This window comes from Emiliania huxleyi (assembly GCF_000372725.1).
Source record: "Emiliania huxleyi CCMP1516 unplaced genomic scaffold EMIHUscaffold_3, whole genome shotgun sequence".
Classification (NCBI taxonomy): Eukaryota; Haptophyta; order Isochrysidales; family Noelaerhabdaceae; genus Emiliania; species Emiliania huxleyi.
Window position 1 is genome coordinate 366,080 of NW_005199770.1, and position 16,427 is coordinate 382,506.

General features: G+C 65.4%; 3 protein-coding genes across 3 annotated transcripts; 1 reads left to right on the forward strand and 2 right to left on the reverse strand.

The window, feature by feature from the left end:
• Window positions 1-256: 256 nt before the first annotated feature.
• EMIHUDRAFT_461135 (hypothetical protein) lies at window positions 257-3,026 on the reverse strand (the record flags this gene model as incomplete). The annotated part of the gene is made up of 2 exons (XM_005775116.1): window positions 257-2,090; window positions 2,158-3,026. 2 exons carry the CDS (start codon window positions 3,024-3,026, stop codon window positions 257-259), a joined length of 2,703 nt encoding a protein of 900 aa, XP_005775173.1.
• A 275-nt stretch (window positions 3,027-3,301) lies between these two features.
• EMIHUDRAFT_195079 (hypothetical protein) lies at window positions 3,302-3,917 on the forward strand (the record flags this gene model as incomplete). The annotated part of the gene is made up of 2 exons (XM_005775117.1): window positions 3,302-3,744; window positions 3,899-3,917. 2 exons carry the CDS (start codon window positions 3,302-3,304, stop codon window positions 3,915-3,917), a joined length of 462 nt encoding a protein of 153 aa, XP_005775174.1.
• A 3,326-nt stretch (window positions 3,918-7,243) lies between these two features.
• EMIHUDRAFT_195080 (hypothetical protein) lies at window positions 7,244-8,983 on the reverse strand (the record flags this gene model as incomplete). The annotated part of the gene is made up of 1 exon (XM_005775118.1): window positions 7,244-8,983. The coding sequence occupies one exon, from the start codon at window positions 8,981-8,983 to the stop codon at window positions 7,244-7,246; it is 1,740 nt and encodes a 579-aa protein (XP_005775175.1).
• Window positions 8,984-16,427: the final 7,444 nt, after the last annotated feature.

Sequence of the window (16,427 nt, forward strand, 5' to 3'; positions counted from 1 at the left end):
ACAGCAAAACATCCCCCGTCTTCTTCGAACGGAGAGATGCGGGTTCGAATCCCGCCACCGGTGGATGCTGGCTCCCCGGTGTAGTTTAATGGAAAAACACTTGAAAAAGCTTCCTGTTTTATCTCCCCGCCCTCTCCTTTTTCTTCTGGGTGTTCTGGAACCAATTACGAAAATAGAGATTACGCGGGAAACCTATACAAGGCCCTAACCCCCTTACGGCTGCACTCGCGTACGCCGTACGACGTCTGTGGGCATTTCAACCCACGAGCGGGCTGGTGTCCCGCGCTTGGCCCGGGAGCGCGTCGCGCACATTCTTGAGGCTGCCGTGCGGGCTGGGCGGCAAGCTGCGCCACGCCAGCTCGGCGGTCATCGCGTCGACCAGCTCGCGGACCCTCTTCGCCCCGGTGAGGCGGCGCGTGTCCTGCACCTCGAGGGCGAGCCGCCGCTGCAGCTCGGCAACCAGCTCGTGCCGCGCGAACTCGCCGTGCGACGCGAGCAGCAAGTCCGCCTCGAGCTCCATCTCGAGCTCGATGGCGTCCGAGAGGAAGCCAGTCTTCTCGGCGAGCACCTCCAGCACCACCGCCCGCGCCTCCTCGTCGCCGAACGCCACCGTCCGCCCGCTCGCCCGCCGCTCGAGCAGCCGCTCGCAGGAGGGCGGGCGCGCCGGCGGCCGCTGCTGCGCCGCCTTGACCGCCGCATCCGCCATTGCCGCCTCTCCTGCCGGTGCCGCCGACTGCTCCCGCTCCACCGCCCCCTTGTCCACCGCCCCCTCGCCCACCCGCTCCGCCCGGTCGCCCCCCCCCTCCGCAAGCAGCGCCGCGAGCGCCCTCAGTGCCGCCTCCGCCTTGTCCGCCCGCGCCGTCGCCTCCGCCGCCCTCCGCCGGTGCTCCTCCGCCAGCGAAGCCTCGCGCGCCAGCCACGCGGCGCGCAACCGCTCGCCCTCCTCCCGCTCCTCGCGCCGCGCCGCCGCCGCCGCCCGCGTCTCCGCCTCGAGCGCCGCGACGGCGCCCAGCACCCTCCCGAGCGACGCAGCCTCGCCGCCCGCGGCAGGGGCTGAGCTCGGCGCCGCCGCCGGAGCGGCCGCCGCAGACGCCGTCGGCGGTGCGGGCGGCAAGGCAAACTCGCCCGCCGGCTTGCTGGCAGCGCTGCCGGCCGGCGGCTCGGCCGCCTTCGCCGTTGGGCTCGCCGTCGCCGATGCGGGGCGGAGCTTGCAGAAGAGAGACGCGGCCTCGTCTGGCGAGCCAAAGTAGGTCTCGAGCTGCGACTGGGCCCTCGCGAGCACCGAGCGCGGCTCAGACGCGCCCGCGGGGGCCGCCGGCGCCGGCCTGGGAGGGCCTGTCAGCGGACTCGCAAACTGCGGGTGCGGCGGCGCGGCGGGCGGGACGCCTCCGTGCGAGCCGCCCAGCGCCGCCTGCCGGCTCTGCTCGAAGAGGTCGCGGTAGACGCCGGCCTGGGCTCGCTCGGCGACAAGCTGCATCTGCTTCGCGTTGAGGTTCGCGTTGAGCACGTCGATCTCTCGCTGGTAGCGCCGCCTCTCCTTTTCCGTCGCGCTCCGGATCTGGCGGTCGAACTGCAGCCGCTCGGTCTGTTCGCGGACGGCGATCTGCTGGAAGAGCTGGTCGATCATGGTGACCGTCCGGTTGCGCTTGAGCGTCATGATGGCGAACGTCGCGAGCAGGCACGGCGCCCAGTACTGCACGTTGTTTGCGATGCGGCTCACCACGGTGTGCGCGCCGTCGATGGCCTGCTCGGGCGCCATCATAAAGAGGAAGAGTTGCATCGCGGCGGACATCAGGCCGAGCTGCCAGAGGGAGATGTACCGCGTCTGCAGCATCCGCACCGCCTGCTGGATCTTCTCCGCGTTCTGCGAGACGGGCCCGACCGGAGAGAAGACTTGGGACGGGCCGTACTCGTGGATCGATTTCGGCACCGGCCGGGTGTCCTCGCTGGCATCGCCAGACTCCTGCGGCTCCCGGCTTGGCGATGATGTGTGCTGCTCGGCGCTGCTGCTCGGGGCGGCCTGCTGCTCGCTCCGGGCCATCCGCTCTCTGCCTTGGCCGCCAATAAAGGGGAAAGGGTGCTGGGCGGGCCTGCCGGGCCAGGGCTCGTCAGAAGTGGAGCCGCTGTCCGAGCAGGGAGCGGGCGCCGCTCTGCGACCGCTCATTGCCGTAGAGTGGGTCGAACTCGGCCGCCTCGAGGGGGCCCTTCCCGACGGACTCGAGCTCGTCGAGGCGCTCCTGGCCGAAGGCGAGTATGGACCCCGCCTGCAGGCGCGCCGCTCGCACCTGCTCGTGCACGAGCCGCAGCGCCCTGCGGGAATCTCCGGGATCATCTCGCTCGTCGCCGATCGCGTCTTCGAGCCGCTCGAGGTGCGCGCACAAGTCGTACATGTACGAGAGGGAGGGAAGGAGGGTGCACACCTCCCGTTGGTTTGCGGCCCCGAGCTTGCGGTGCAGCTCTGCGTGCACGGTGTCGCCCGCCGCCGCTGGCGAGTAGTGCGAGGTCCGCTGCTGCAGTCCCCGCTTCCGCTCGAAGGGGTTGTCGCTGTCGTAGTCGCAGGCGAGCACGTGTCCGCCGAACAGCTCGCCGACAGCGTCGTCGCGACCGACGCCGCCGCCGAGGCGGGGGGGGCCGCGGTGACCACCGCCGCCCACGTCGTCCTCCGACGAGTCGGCGTCGGAGTCTGGGGGGGTGGGAGGGTCGGGGCGCACCCGCTCGCGGTCCTTGGCCGCCTTGCCGCCCGCTCCGCCGCCGTCGCCGCCGCCGCCGCCGCCGCCCGGTGGGGGGTCTCCCCCGTCGGGCTGTGCGACGGGCCGGGCGGCTTGGGCCTCGAGCTGCTCGAGCCGCTTGCGAAGCACTCGCAGCTCCTCGGCCGAGTCCACGGGAGCGGGAGGCGCGGCTGGGGCCCCGTCGGTGCCCCCGCCAGCCCCCGAGGGGGGGGGCTCCTGCCCAGAGCCAGCTTTGGCCTCTGCGGGCCGTTCGTCTTGGTCAGCGTCGGAAGCGCGCTTCGGCGCGGATTTGCCCATATCGTTGGGCGCACGGAGGGAAGGAGAGGTGGGCTCCTGCCCGAGAAGGTCGCGGGACCTGCGCAGAGCTCGCTCTGCGTGATGCCGCTCGAGCTTGGGCGTGCACGCAAGGGCCACGCGCAAGCAAGAGCAAACAACTGGGAAGTTCACAGCTGAGCTTACCCAGAGAACGCCGTTCTCACCCAGAAGCAAGTTGTCTCCCTGCAGTAACGTCCTCCCATCCCTCCCTTGGGTTGTCTGTTTTCTTTCTTTCTTTCTTTAACGGATTTTGGCCCATGCGCATGCTCTTCCTCGTGCTCGCCGCGCGCTCGGGAGCCGGAGTGGCGGGGTCGGAGCTGCTGCAACGGCGCGAGTGGCCGCGAGGGGTCGTGCTGGGGCTCTCCAGAGGGCGAGACCACTACGCGGTGCTCGCGGCGGCGCACGGGGCAGCTTCAGCTGAAACAGAGCCTCAGCAGCGCCTTCAGGCAGTGCAGCACAACGCCAGTGGCCTCTCTGGAGCTATGCGGCGGCTGGCGGGCCTGTGCGATGGCGCCGATCCGTGGGCTCGGGACGCGCAGTCGGCTCGCGTGCCGGTTGCCGAGTCAGCCTGGCTGGCGAGAAGCGCCAAGGCCTTCCCTGCATTCTGGGCGCTGCCCAGAAGTGTGCAGTACCTTTGCTGCGCCGACGGGCGGCCTCGATGCGGATTGCCGCGAGTGGCGTGGGAGCCTCCAGTGGAGCGGTCGTTGGTCAACACCGCGGCGCGCGCGCGCCGCGGGTGCTGCACAACAAGCGGAGTGCATGGGCGGGCGCTCGATCGCTTTCCGGCGCCCAACTTTGACTATCGATTGCCGCCGGTTATTATAACCGGTGGGAGATCGTTCCTGCAGACGGAGGGATTCAACGCGGCGATAACTGCCCGAGACGTCCCTAACCTTTATTTATTTCTGCCCTGCTTCAGGAACCGGGGGCCGTCTTCCTCAACCAACCAAACCTCATTACCGACTGCCGGTCGTTGGGGACACGTGACTCCTGCAAAGGGCAGTGTCTCCACCCGGGAGTCGGACATTCCAAACCCCCCCCTGCCCCCTCTCTCTCCCCCCCCCATCCTAGCCCTCTTTCTCTCTCCTCCTCTTTCTCCCTCTCCTTCTCCCTCATTCCCCCCCCCTCCCCCCTCTCCATCTCTGCCGCCCCCGTGCCAACCCCCGCCGCCGCCTCGCCTGCCTCCGCCTCCTCCGCCACCCCATCTCCCGCTCCCCCCCCCGCCGCCGTTACCCCCCCCACCCCCTCCTTCGCCGTTACCGCCGCTACCTCATCCGTGGCCGCCGACACCAACCCCCCCGCCTCCTCCGCCGCCTCCCTCTCCACAGCCGTCGCCGCCTGGTGTTTACTAGCTCCGAGTAGAGGGGGCGTTCCGCCGCTAGGGGACACCCAAAGCGCAGAACTAACCCTCGGAGACCCGTGTTTACTTTAAGGCCCTTGCCCTGCGAATGCGCACCCCCCCTAGCTAGGGGTCAGGGCTCTCTAGCCCGTAGCCCGATCCCGATCATCCGGCCCGCTGGATGCGCTTCTCAGCTCACCGGCCCTGGATGTGAGGTTACCGACTGCACTCCAAGTGCTCCAAGTGCAAGTGCTCCAAGTGCTCCAAGCAACGCGCCTCGGCGGAGCTGGGAATAGGACCGCCGCAAGCGGCGTGGCGTGGAGCGGTTGAGCATCCCTCCGGGGGCCCCTCTGCGCCGGGGAGGCGTTGTTGGAGGCTAGGACGCAAGCGTCCGTCGCCCTTTTCAAACTCGGGGCCCACTCCGCTAGCTACGCTCCGACCCGAATTTGGAGGGCCTGAAAAGTTTAAGGTGTTGCTGCGCAAAAGGGGTCGGACACAGGGCGCAGCTCATGCTAAGAGCTAGAAGGGGAGCTAGAGAGAGAACGACTACCCTGTCCCGTTATTGCGTACACCAACACCACAAAAGCTCTCTCTCTCCTGTCCTCACTCAGGGGGGTCACAACTACCGAGTCCCGCGACTAGCTGCCACGTGCGACCGAGAGCGGATCTCCTCCTGCTCCGCAAGGAGGGTGGCCAAGGCTAAAGTCTTGCCGGAGCCGCCGGGCGCGTTGAGACGACTTGCTTGGAGAAGGTCGTGCTTTGACTTGTACTTTTCTTGTAGAGATGCTCGAGGGGGTGCTTTGTGGGGCGGTGCGGTCCCCAACGGCAATCAAGAAACAGAGGGCAGTCTCTTGCATGAGAAGCGCCGCCGCGGAACTGTATACATGTGTATAATGGCCGCCAACCGCCTCAGCGCCCGCCTCGCAAGCGCAAACCTCTCGCCAGAACAGCTGTGCGCCTTCATCGGCGAGCTGGCGCCCCTCCTGGGTGACGCCGCGCTGCGCGTGGCGGAGGCTCACGCCGCACGGCTCGTGCAGCAGCCCGAGTGGGTGCTCTCCGAGGTCCTCCTGACCTCCTCTCGCCGGACCTCGTCCCGCACATCCTCGCCCAGCTGCCGACCAAGGCGCACGCCGCCAAGGGGACGTGCCGCGCGTGGCGCCGCGGCTGGAAGCAGACGCTGAAGAAGCGCGAGAGGCCACGCCTGCTCGTGATCGGCGGCCTCGGCAACGCTGGACGCCTCATCAGCTCGCTGGAGCGGTACGACCCGTCAACGAATGTGTGGGAGGAGGAAGCTGTGGCGCCGATGCCGACGGCGCGGGGGAATGCAGGCACGGCGCTGTTCGATGGCAAGCTTTACGCCGCGGGCGGCAAGGTAAACGACGAAGGTCACGGAGCAACCTCCAACCTGGTGGAGCGGTACGACCTTGCGACGAAAGCATGGGAAGCGGTGGCGCCGACGGTGACACCACACGAGGGTCACGACATGGCGGTGCTCGATGGCAAGCTGTACGCTGTGGGCGGCAGCAACGGCGACGGCGGCAACAGCTCGGTGGAGCGGTACGATCCGGCTGCCAACGCGTGGCAAGCGGTGGCGCCGATGGGGGAGAAACGGAGCAGGTCCGCCGCGGTGGCGCTCGACGGCAAGCTGTACGCTGTGGGTGGCTGCAACAACGGCGGTGGCCACCTCAGCTCGGTGGAGCCGTACGACCCTGCGTTGGATGCGTGGGAGGCGGTGGCGCCGATGGCGTCGGCGAGGAGCGCTGCCGGCGTGGCGGTGCTCGACGGCAAGCTGTATGCTGTGGGAGGCTTCAACGGCGGCCAGATCAGCTCGTTGGTTGAGCGGTACGATCCGGCGACGAACGCGTGGGAGGAGGTGGCGCCGATGGCGGAGGTGCGGTGTGCTCACGCCGCGGCTGTGCTCGACGGCAAGCTGTACGCGGTGGGCGCATTGGGTCCCAATGCGGACCTCAGCTCGGTGGAGCGGTACGACCCGGCAGTGGGCGCGTGGCAGGCGGGGTGGCACCGATGGCGACGGCGCGGGCCTTTGCTGTCGCGCTCCTGATGTAGAGTGAGAGTCTGGGAATGGAGGAAGGTCAGGTTTGGATGCAAGATGCAGGTGCAGAATGCAAAAACTCGCCCAATATAGGAAGGAAAGGCCAAAAAAAGAGTCGTGCGGAATGCACAATGCAGGTGCGGAATACAGAATCCCATCCAAGAGTGCACTGTGTGTGCAGAGAGGGTCTGTATGGTGCAGATGCTCTCTACACAGACTGCAACCTGCATGCAACATGTCTCGTTGCTCCTCCACAGGACACAGCTCGATTGGGACCTTTCGTCCAGCTCCAGGAACGAGTCGCGGTTTTCCCTCTCCCTCTAAAACTAAACCATCCCGCCCAAAGAATTACCCATATAATTAGTCCTAGCATGCCACCCTCGCTCACGTTTCACACGACTCCCCTGACCCCTCTTATAATGCACAAGCCGAACACGGAACACAAGTCACAATCGCGCACACCGCCACGGCACCGCCACGGGCGCCCGGAGGTCCGCTTTCGAGTGCGTCAACACAATTGGCCGCGGAGCCCTCTCCTCTCATGTATGCTTGGTCTCATCGGAACCGGCCGCGTGGGCGAGCGTCATGAATTGTCAACAAAGGCTTCCAAAACCCGGAGCGCATCGATATCAGGAGTTGGCATCTTCTCTCCGTGACCGTCATGATAGAATTAGTCAACAAAGCTCCAGCCCCGGAGCTCATGGATAATCAACTGCAATGGAGAGCGCTTTCAGTACATGGGCACAGCATCTCGCGTCGCCCCTTTGAGCCGCGCTTGAGATCAGGCAAGAAAGCGGGTCTCTGGTCTCACGCAGAGGAGACGACCACCTTCTCCACGGGCGTGCCCATGGGGATCGATGGCTCATCCGCCCGGCGCTTCTTCTTGTAGTAAACGTAGCCACCCCCGAGGGCAGCCACGACGGCCACCCCTGCCGCCGCCGCTGCAATGGCGACCACAGGGAAGCCATCGCTCTCAGTTGGCTTCGGGTCTCCTTTCACCTCGACCACAACGGTACTTACGACGGCTGAGCCCACCGCAGCAAGGACAGGTCCCATCTGCGCTTCAAAATCTGCCTCGGAGTACGAGGCGAGACTGCTTTGCACCGAGTTGGCTTCCGACTCGGTGGCAACCGGGAACTTTGCAACGATGATGACGCTTCCAGCGGTGACTTCGAGGGTCGAATCGAGAGGAACGAAGCTGAGGCCGGCCAGCTGGGCAAGCTTTGCGAGGATGGTCCTCTTGGTGGCCTCGCCAAAGTTGCTCACCTCGCCGCTCGCGGTGAAAGAGGCGACGACTCGGAACGAGCCTTGCTCTCCCGACTGTGGCGGCGACGGTGAGGGCGGAGAACGGCCGTGGCAAACCTGTTCGTCGGTTTTGTCGCAGATCCAGTCTCTGAAAGAGGCCACCCGTGTGTAGACGCCGGGAAAGCCGGCGTCACCACAGCCAATGCCAAAGCTGACAACGCCAACTAGCGTCTCGGTCCCATCGACGTCAACCCGAAAGAGAGGACCGCCGGAGTCGCCTTGGCACGAATCTTTGCCAACCTCGCCAGCGCACAGCATCGTCTCGACGATTGCTCCGTCGTAAGCCGTCGAGCACTCAGTGTTGCTCACGGTGGGGACTTGCACATCGAGGGGTACGCCGTCAGCTCCGAAATCCGATCCTCCAGACTCGGTTGTGCCCCAGCCTGTAGCTGTGAGAAGTGTTCCAACTGGCCACTCTGCGCCCGGCGAATCCAGTGCATCGATCGGGGCGTAAGAGGTGGTCTCTGCCAGCTTGATCAAGTAGATATCGTTTTCCATGGTTGCACTGTTGTACCCGAGGTGGGCGATGGTCCTGGCCACGTCAATCGCGTGGATGCACTCGATATTCGGGTCGTAGTCATAGCCAGTGGTGATGTCGTGCGCGCCAACATACACTCGCTCGGGCGGGCCGAGCTCGTTGCCGTTGCTGTCAGTGCCCACGAAGCAGTGGGCGGCGGTCAGTACCCAACCGGGCGCGATCAGAGTGCCGCCACACCCGCTGTCATATGTAACGAGGAACTCATGCTCACGGGGCTCAATCTCGTCTCCACCAACGATACGGCTGCCCAACGACGATCCGTGCTGATTCCGGCAAGGGCCCGCGAGGCCTGCAGGCGGAGCCGGAGATGGCGGCGCGAGGCCTGCAGGCGGAGCCGGAGATGGCGGTGAAGGTGAAGGGCAATCCCATCCGTCGTAGAGGCAAGCTGCGTTGTTGCACACGGCGTCGCACACGCCGTCGGCCAGGTAGTTTGACGGGCAGTCCGAAAAGCAGCCAGAAGGGCGAGAGTTGGTGCACTGACCTTCGTAGCCGTAATACTTCACGCAGTAATCACTGCTGGATGTGAAGCCGGGGTCCGAGACGCCGTAGCAGTACTCGTTCCCAAACGTGTTCGTGCGGCAGTACCGCATCGCACTCGGGCAAAAACAGAGCGAGGATACCATCCTATTGGCGGGAGTAGTCTCGTTGGCCGGCGCTGCCGACGTTCGGTACAGCGCGATCATGATCAGAAGGCAAGCCCGCATATGTTCCTGTGCCGTGCGTTGAGCGCGACGATGAGCGAGAGTTCGGCACGAGAGTGGTTGCAGTGCTGCTGTAACGCGTGCGGCTCGCGGGGCGGGGAGGCTGACAAGAGCGGAGCGAAGTGCTCAAGCAACTGGAGCCGCCATTGGAGCTCATCGCCGCGACACGCCCTTCGCTTGATTTTTGCTTCGACACTTCTCGCTCCTCTCTGGTCCACCTCCCCGCCCCGCCCCGCGACCCACCCGCGCCCCGCGACCCACCCGCGCCATGCAGCCGCCTGCGTGCTGCTCGCACCCCAGCACGCTCCTCCCCACCCACGTGCCACGATCACCTGGTGAACGGAACACGAGAACAGAAATCAGAATGTGTGATTTTTGGGACACCTCTCTAGCTCTATACGAGGAGATATGGGTAAAAAGGAACAGGATACAGGTCCCCAACAAAGTCAAACATCAAACAAGAGGCAACGGGATGAAAAAGAATTTTGGCCAAAAAGTATTTTACCCGCGCCCCGCGGCGCACTGGCACTAATTCGCTATCCCTACTCCCCCGGATCCCGGTACAGCGTGCCCTGCTCGGCCATGCGGCGCACCCAATCGTCCCAGCTCTCCTGAGGCACCGTCGTCAGCTCGCCCTTGGCCGGATCGACGCAGCACATGAGCACGCGCACGCGCGCCACCTCGGCGCCGTCGGCGCGCAGCAGGCGCTGCTGGAAGTCGAAGCAGCGCCGCCCCGCGTACTCGCGCAGCAGCGTCACCTCGCAGCCGACCGTGCCGCCCGCCTCGAGGAGCGCGTCGGGCGCGAGGACCAGCTCGTCGATCTGCCCCACGACGAGCGCGAGCCCGCGGTCGAGGAAGGCCTATCGGACGCGTCGCAGACACGTCGCGGACGGGTCACCGCAGGCGGAGCCAGAGAGAGAGAGAGAGAGAGAGGGAGAGGGAGGGAGGGAGAGAGAGAAGAGAGAGGGGGGGGGAGGGAGGGTGCCGGCCGCCTTGAGCCCGGGCTGCCCTCCCACCACCTCGGTTCGGCTCTGCTCAAACAGGTCCATCGTGTCCACCAGCTGCAGCCGGCCCCGCCCCGCGCCGCCGCCGCCCGCAGCGACGACCATGTCCGCAAAGACGTGCCGCGGCGCGAGCATCCGCCCGATCGGCGTCCCGTCGTCCGGCTTGACGGCGCCCGTCTGCAGGTTCTTGACCGCCATCGCCAGCTTTGGGCCCTTGCGGTCCAGCCGCTCGCCGCCGCTCATCACGGGCACGGCGTCGCCGCAGCCCGGCGGCAGCGATACCAGCGCAAGGCAGAGCGCGCTCGTGTTGTCCGCCTCCTCGCCCACGCACCACCTCTGGTAGACAAGCGCGCGGCCCGGCGCCGGCCGAGAGACGAGGTACGTCTCGATCTGCGAGTGGGCTGCGCCCCACGGGACCGAGCGGCGGTACTTGAGGTGCTGGACCACCTCGAAGCTGCCGCCGCCGAGGAACGCCTGCGCGCCGCGCTCGAAGAACTTGAGGTAGTTGCCGTACCTACGACGCATGCAGCTTGCGCTCGGCCGCCCGCTCGGAGGCGCCACGACGAGGGCCGAGCGCGGCGGATGCCAGACGTGGCTGTACCCGTCGATGTCCTTGATGCCGAGCTGGTGCACGTGGAAGACGTACGTCCTTGATGCCGGCATTGTCAGTATACAGCTGCACGCTAGGCCCCTCGGGCGCGGTATAGGGAACTGGCAGTTACTGGCCGTACAATTGTACCGCGTACCGCTTCACACCGAGGGCGCCGTACCGATACCGCTAGGCTCTCCGGCGCCCCGTACCGCTACCCTGTAGCGAGAAAACAGTTCCCCGTACCGTCAGTCGGGAAGGGTTATTTTGAACCTACCTCTGCAAAAAGAAGAAAGAAATGTGGAAGTCGCTGTGAACGCGGGATACTCCGCTTGCCGGACGCTTACAACGGTAAGCAGACAGCACGCCCCCTCCCCCTGGGCTTTCGACGAGTCCGAGGCGCTATCGGCGCACCGCCCGTACCTGACGCACTCTCGCGAGGCGTCTCTCGAGCCGCGCGCCGTCGCCGCGCAGGAGCTGCATCGTTGCGGGCGGCCGCGCCTCGTGTCCGCTGCTCGGCGCCTGGGAGGCGCTGCGCGGGGCGTGCGGCGGCCTGCGCGCCGCGCCGCAGCGCGTGGTCGGCGAGCTCCTCGATGCGCAGCAATCGTGCCACCAGAGCTGTGCCTTCTGCTCGCGGACCGGACCGGCCTCGCCAAAGCCGACCTTCTCCCTCCTCTCTCCGGAGAAGTGTCACGGACATGTCCCACAGGCGCTGCTCTCCTCCGCCGACCAAACCTCGCAGTGCCTCGCTGCCGAATGCGCCGCCGCGTCCGTGCTGCGAGGAGCGGTCGCGCCCGATGTCTCCAGAGGCGCCGCTCGACTTGCCGCTTGTCTACCCACCTCTCCCCACCTCTCCCCACCTCTCCCCACCTCTCCCCACCTCTCCCCACATCTCCCCACATCTCCCCACATCTCCCCACATCTCCCGCTGCAGGTGCCGCTCGACTTGCGGCTGGTCTCCGCAGTGTCGGCCGTCAACGGTCAGCTCAAGTTTCGAGCTCTGCCTCGGCGAGATCTAGCCGAGGTATGGGGAGATGTGGGGAGCCTCGGCTCGCGCATCCCACGCCTCCAATGCTGTGAGACGGCGTGTACTCACAGCTGCAGCTGAACAGGCTCACGCACGCTGCGCCTCAAGGCGTTCGACCTGGCCGACCATATCTCCCCATATCTCCCCGTATCTCCCCGTATCTCCCCGTATCTCCCCGTATCTCCCCGTATCTCCCCGTATTTTGGACTCGGGGGCAACGCTGCTGCTCCTGCTTGGCGGAGGAAATAACAAACCATTGTTGTTCCTCGTGAGGCTCCTCCCGCGTGTGCTGCTGCGTCGACGACTAGCCTGCTGCGTCGACGACTAGCCAGGGCCAGCCGGATGGCTTCCCGCTCCTCTGAGCGGGGGCCGGCCGCGGGTTTGTGGCGCCTGTTCGTGCCGCTGTGTCGACGACTAGCCAGGGCCAGCCGGATGGCTTCCCGCTCCTCTGAGCGGGGGCCGGCCGCGGGTTTGTGGCGCCTGTTCGAGCCGCTGTCTCGACGACTAGCAGGGCCAGCCGGATGGCTTCCCGCTCCTCTGAGCGGGGGCCGGCCGCGGGTTTGTGGCGCCTGTTCGAGCCGCCGGCCCCCGACGACGAGTCGCCACCACTTTGTTGCATCCGCGCCGGCTGATAGGGAGATGGCTAGACGCGAGCGGAGCGAGCGAAGCGTTCAGCGCGGGACGACGAGCCCAGCGGCGAAAGAGAATGTTTCGCGTAGCCAGTACCTCCAGAGTACCGCCACAGGCGATCCGGACGGACCGCGTACCGCGTACCGCTTCACACCCGCGGGGCCGTACCGATACCGCCTACCGGGCCCGAGGGGCCGAGCACGCACGCTCCCCTTCCACTTTCGCCATACGATCGTCCTATGAACACAAAGTCGATTTTAGAAGTCCGAACCTGTCCACGCCTGCCTCAAGGAGCTTTTCAACGCGCTGGCTTGACTGCAAATTGTCGTCTAATATGCGGTTTCCGAGCGTCAGCCGTGGATTGTCGATCGCAACGTAGTCAACGGTCGCCGACGATGGCGGCCGTCGCCCAAGCAGCCCCTCCCACACGCTCCACAGGCGGTCTTTCACGCCACTCGCCGACTCTTCCACCACCATCCGGGTGAGATTGGCCAGCAGGAAGAAGAGTTTGAATGTCGGCGTCGTCAAAGACTCCATCTGAGCCCTGGCTGTCAGGCTGTCAGGTGCTGTCAGGTGATCTGTCGGGCTGTCGGGCACTGTCAGGCACTGTCAGGTGCCTCTGTCAGACAGCTGTCAGGTGCTGTCATTGCTGTCGGGTGCTGTCGGGTGCGTGTCTGACATCAGAGGGGATCTGTAGCTGTCGGGTGCTGTCGGAGCTGTCGGGTGTTGCTGTCAGACGCTGTCGGAGCTGTCAGAGCTGTCAGGCTGCTGCTGCTGTCAGACGTAGGGCCGGTGCTGTCAGGTGCTGTCAGGTGGTGCTGTCGGGGTGCTGTCAGGCTCTGACCTCTGACACACACCAGCCACACTTATGACACTATCAAGAGGAGACCAGCAGGACTCTGCTACACATACTCTAGTCTCTACTCTGCCTCCGGTCCCACCATCACGCCGGCAGCGGCGGCCGCCCCTAGGGAGCACAGATGGCGGCGCAGGCGCAGGCGCAGGCGGCGGCACAGACGGCGTCGGCCACCCCCACCCAGACGCCGTATAGGTATATGACTGTAGGGCCCCAGAAGGCTAGCTGGTAGCTTCATTTGTAGTAGCACAGCAGAGAGAGGACCCATGACCATCCCATGACTACATGGACATGGTATGGACCACCCTCAGATGTCTTTGCATGAATATAGTTTTGTTATACCCTCATGGGGCACAAGAAAGAGGCTGCACGGCCTGTGTACGGTCTGTGCTGCTCAGGTGCTGCTGTCGGGCTGGTCGGGCTGTCGGGCTGTCAGCGCTGCTGTCAGGCCACTGTGAGCTGTCGGGCTGTCGGGCAGCTGTCAGGCTGTCACGTTAGGGCCTGACAGCGACGGGTCGCCTCTGATGTCAGGCTCTGCTGTCAGGCTGTCAGATACGTGCTGTCAGACTGTCAGAGAAAGTGCTGTCAGCGCTGTCAGGCTGTCGGGCACTGTCAGGCGCTGTCCGGGGATTGCTGTCAGGCTGCCAGACCAGGGCTCAGGACTCCATGCGCACTGCGCGCGATCTCTGTTCCCGGGCACGCCGGTCGCAGTGGCATGGGATCCCAGGCTCAAAAGCGCTCAACAGCGAGCTGCTCCTCCTCCTGCCGCCGCTCCGCTCACCGAGACAACTCGGTGCCGCCGTTCTCGCCGCCGCCGCCGCCGCCGCCGCCGCCGCCGCCGCCGCCGCCGCCGCCGCCTCGCGCCTTGCCTCCGTCACCGCCGCCCTCCATCTCGCAGCGGCGCGTCCCTCTGATGGCGCGGGCTCCTCGCTCGTTGGCGCCTCGCCGCCGCCCCCCCTCTCGCCGCCGCTCCGCTCGTGGCCGCCCCATCCCCTGTCGTTCACCGAGCTCGGGCGTCATGACCGCGCCCGTGAACAGCGCCTTGACCTTGTCCGGGGCCGACGGGCTTGGCACGCCCTCGGCCTCTCCCTCGACGGCGGGGGGGAGCTTCTCTGTGCGCGCGGCCTTTGCCTTGCGGCCGCCCGACAGTTCATGGTCTCCCTCGATCTCCATAGTAGCGCCTGAGGGAGGGTGTAGAGGATGTAGAGTGTAGAGCGCTGTAGAGCTGTAGAGCTGTAGAGCGCTGTAGAGCTGTAGAGCTCTACATCCGCCGCGTGACGATGCGCCTGCGTTGTAGAGCGATGTAGAGGCCCTCTACAACGTGAAATCTCTACAACAAACTCTACATCATAAGCGGCGAACGAGGCACGGTCGCTCTCCGACATGAGGCGCGTTGCACTTGCCAGTGCTGCCCTGGCCTTCTGTCTGCCCGCCCAATGGGTGGGAGGTGCCTCTGCTGCTATGGCATGCCTCACGGCTGCGACTGGCCGGCGCCTCGGCGCGTCAGCTCCGCTCGGCGTAGCGATCGTGCGGCCAGCGCAACTCGCCTGGACTCAACGCTCAGCCAGGAGCTCCCGCACGCGCTGGGGGGAGTCATGGCGCATGCAACGCGTCCGAATGCTCGCCTCGCCTCGCGCAAATGCGACCGTCCTCGCAGCCGACAGTCCACCGCCTGCTAAAGGAGCACAGCGACGAATGCGGCACCGGCGACACATGGCAGGCTGGTCATGACGCAGTCATAGGGTGTTGTGTGCCGTCAGAGTGACTCTCTGTGTGTCAGGGATAGTCAGGGCCGTCCATCAGAGCTCCAGTAAGCTCGGAGACACCCCATTAGTGCGATTCGGCCTCTTTGAGTCACTGCCTTCCCGGCGGTTTGGCTGTAGAGCCTCTACAACAAGCTCTACAACAAAATCGCGCTCTACATCGCTCTACAACGCAGGCGCATCGTCACGCGGCGGATGTAGAGCTCTACAGCTCTACAGCGCTCTACATCTCTACAACTCTACAGCGCTCTACACTCTACATCCTCTACACCCTCCCTCAGAGTAGCGCCTCTTCACGACCAGCACGCTGTGAAATCGATTAGTCCCAACAACCGTTAAGAAAACTAAAATACGCCAACCCCCCTCTCAAGGAACTCCGGACGACGCCAGCCCTCTTGTGGCTTCGACGCACACGCTACTTCAGCCACAGAGTCTAGGACAGGTCCATTAAGACTTTTCAGTCGTGGGGGTGGCTTTTGTTATTCCTTTCCGGTTTTATCATGACCGACCACAACCACGTCCGCCGTGGTTGCCACTACCACGTCCGCCGTGGTTGCGTTCGACTCTATGAGTCGTGGTTCGACTCTATGAGTCGCTGGTTCGATCATGAGTTGCCACAACCACGCCCGACGTGGTTGTGGTTGCCACGCCCGTTCCCCCCTGGTTCGTCAAGCGCCCGCCGTTCGAGTTCGGCGATTCATATTCATGGGGGAGCGGGGTTGATTACCCGTGTGTAGGTGTGAACGGGGACGTGTGCTCCCTGGGAACGAGCAGGGACGAGGCAGTCGGTGAGAACTGAGAAAAAAGAATTCACGCGGGCGGAGCAATGGCGCCGAAGAAGAGGAGCAAGGCGCACAACCAGTTTTCGTCGAGGTTCGAGGCGGAAGCGGAGGTCGCGAACGTTGAAGCCGCGCGTCCACCGCCACCGCTCTCTGGCGACGGTGGTGGCTGGCCCGTGCCTCCCGCCGCGGCTGGGGGCGCCTCGTCTGCACCCTCACCGGCGCAAGCACGCGTACCCACCGCATCTCAAGATGCGACGAGGGAGGCCCTTGCCATCGTCGTGGCGCGGGCAGCCGCCATGGACCTTGGCCAACCGCATGCACCGCCTGTGGCGCCAGCGCTTCGCGACCTGGCCAGGCTTGGCCTGCGGCCGTGCGGTTGGTGCCGTGGACGGGAGCCCGGCACACTGGTGTCCCATGTCGTCGATCGCAACCACATAAAGTCCACCTCGACGCTGCTCAACGCGGCAATCGCCGGCGACTTGGACACGAACACCATCCGGTTTCAACCGGTCATGGCCTACAGCCAGGGCGGCCAATACTTTGTGCGGCCGCTGCAGCCGACCCACGGCAAGGCGACGCGCTACGACCTCGTTGCCGAGAACGTGGCCCGAGACAACGAATCCGACACCGAGATTGCGAACTTCGACCAAATACTGGCCAAGTTGCCCGAGCAGTTGAGGGATGAGATAAAAGAATCGGTGCGCGTGCTTCCCTGCCCTCTCACCTCACACCGACACTCGCTCACTCAAACGAGGAGAGTAGGTTCGCTCCGTGAGCCTCGAGGACGTCAGCACGG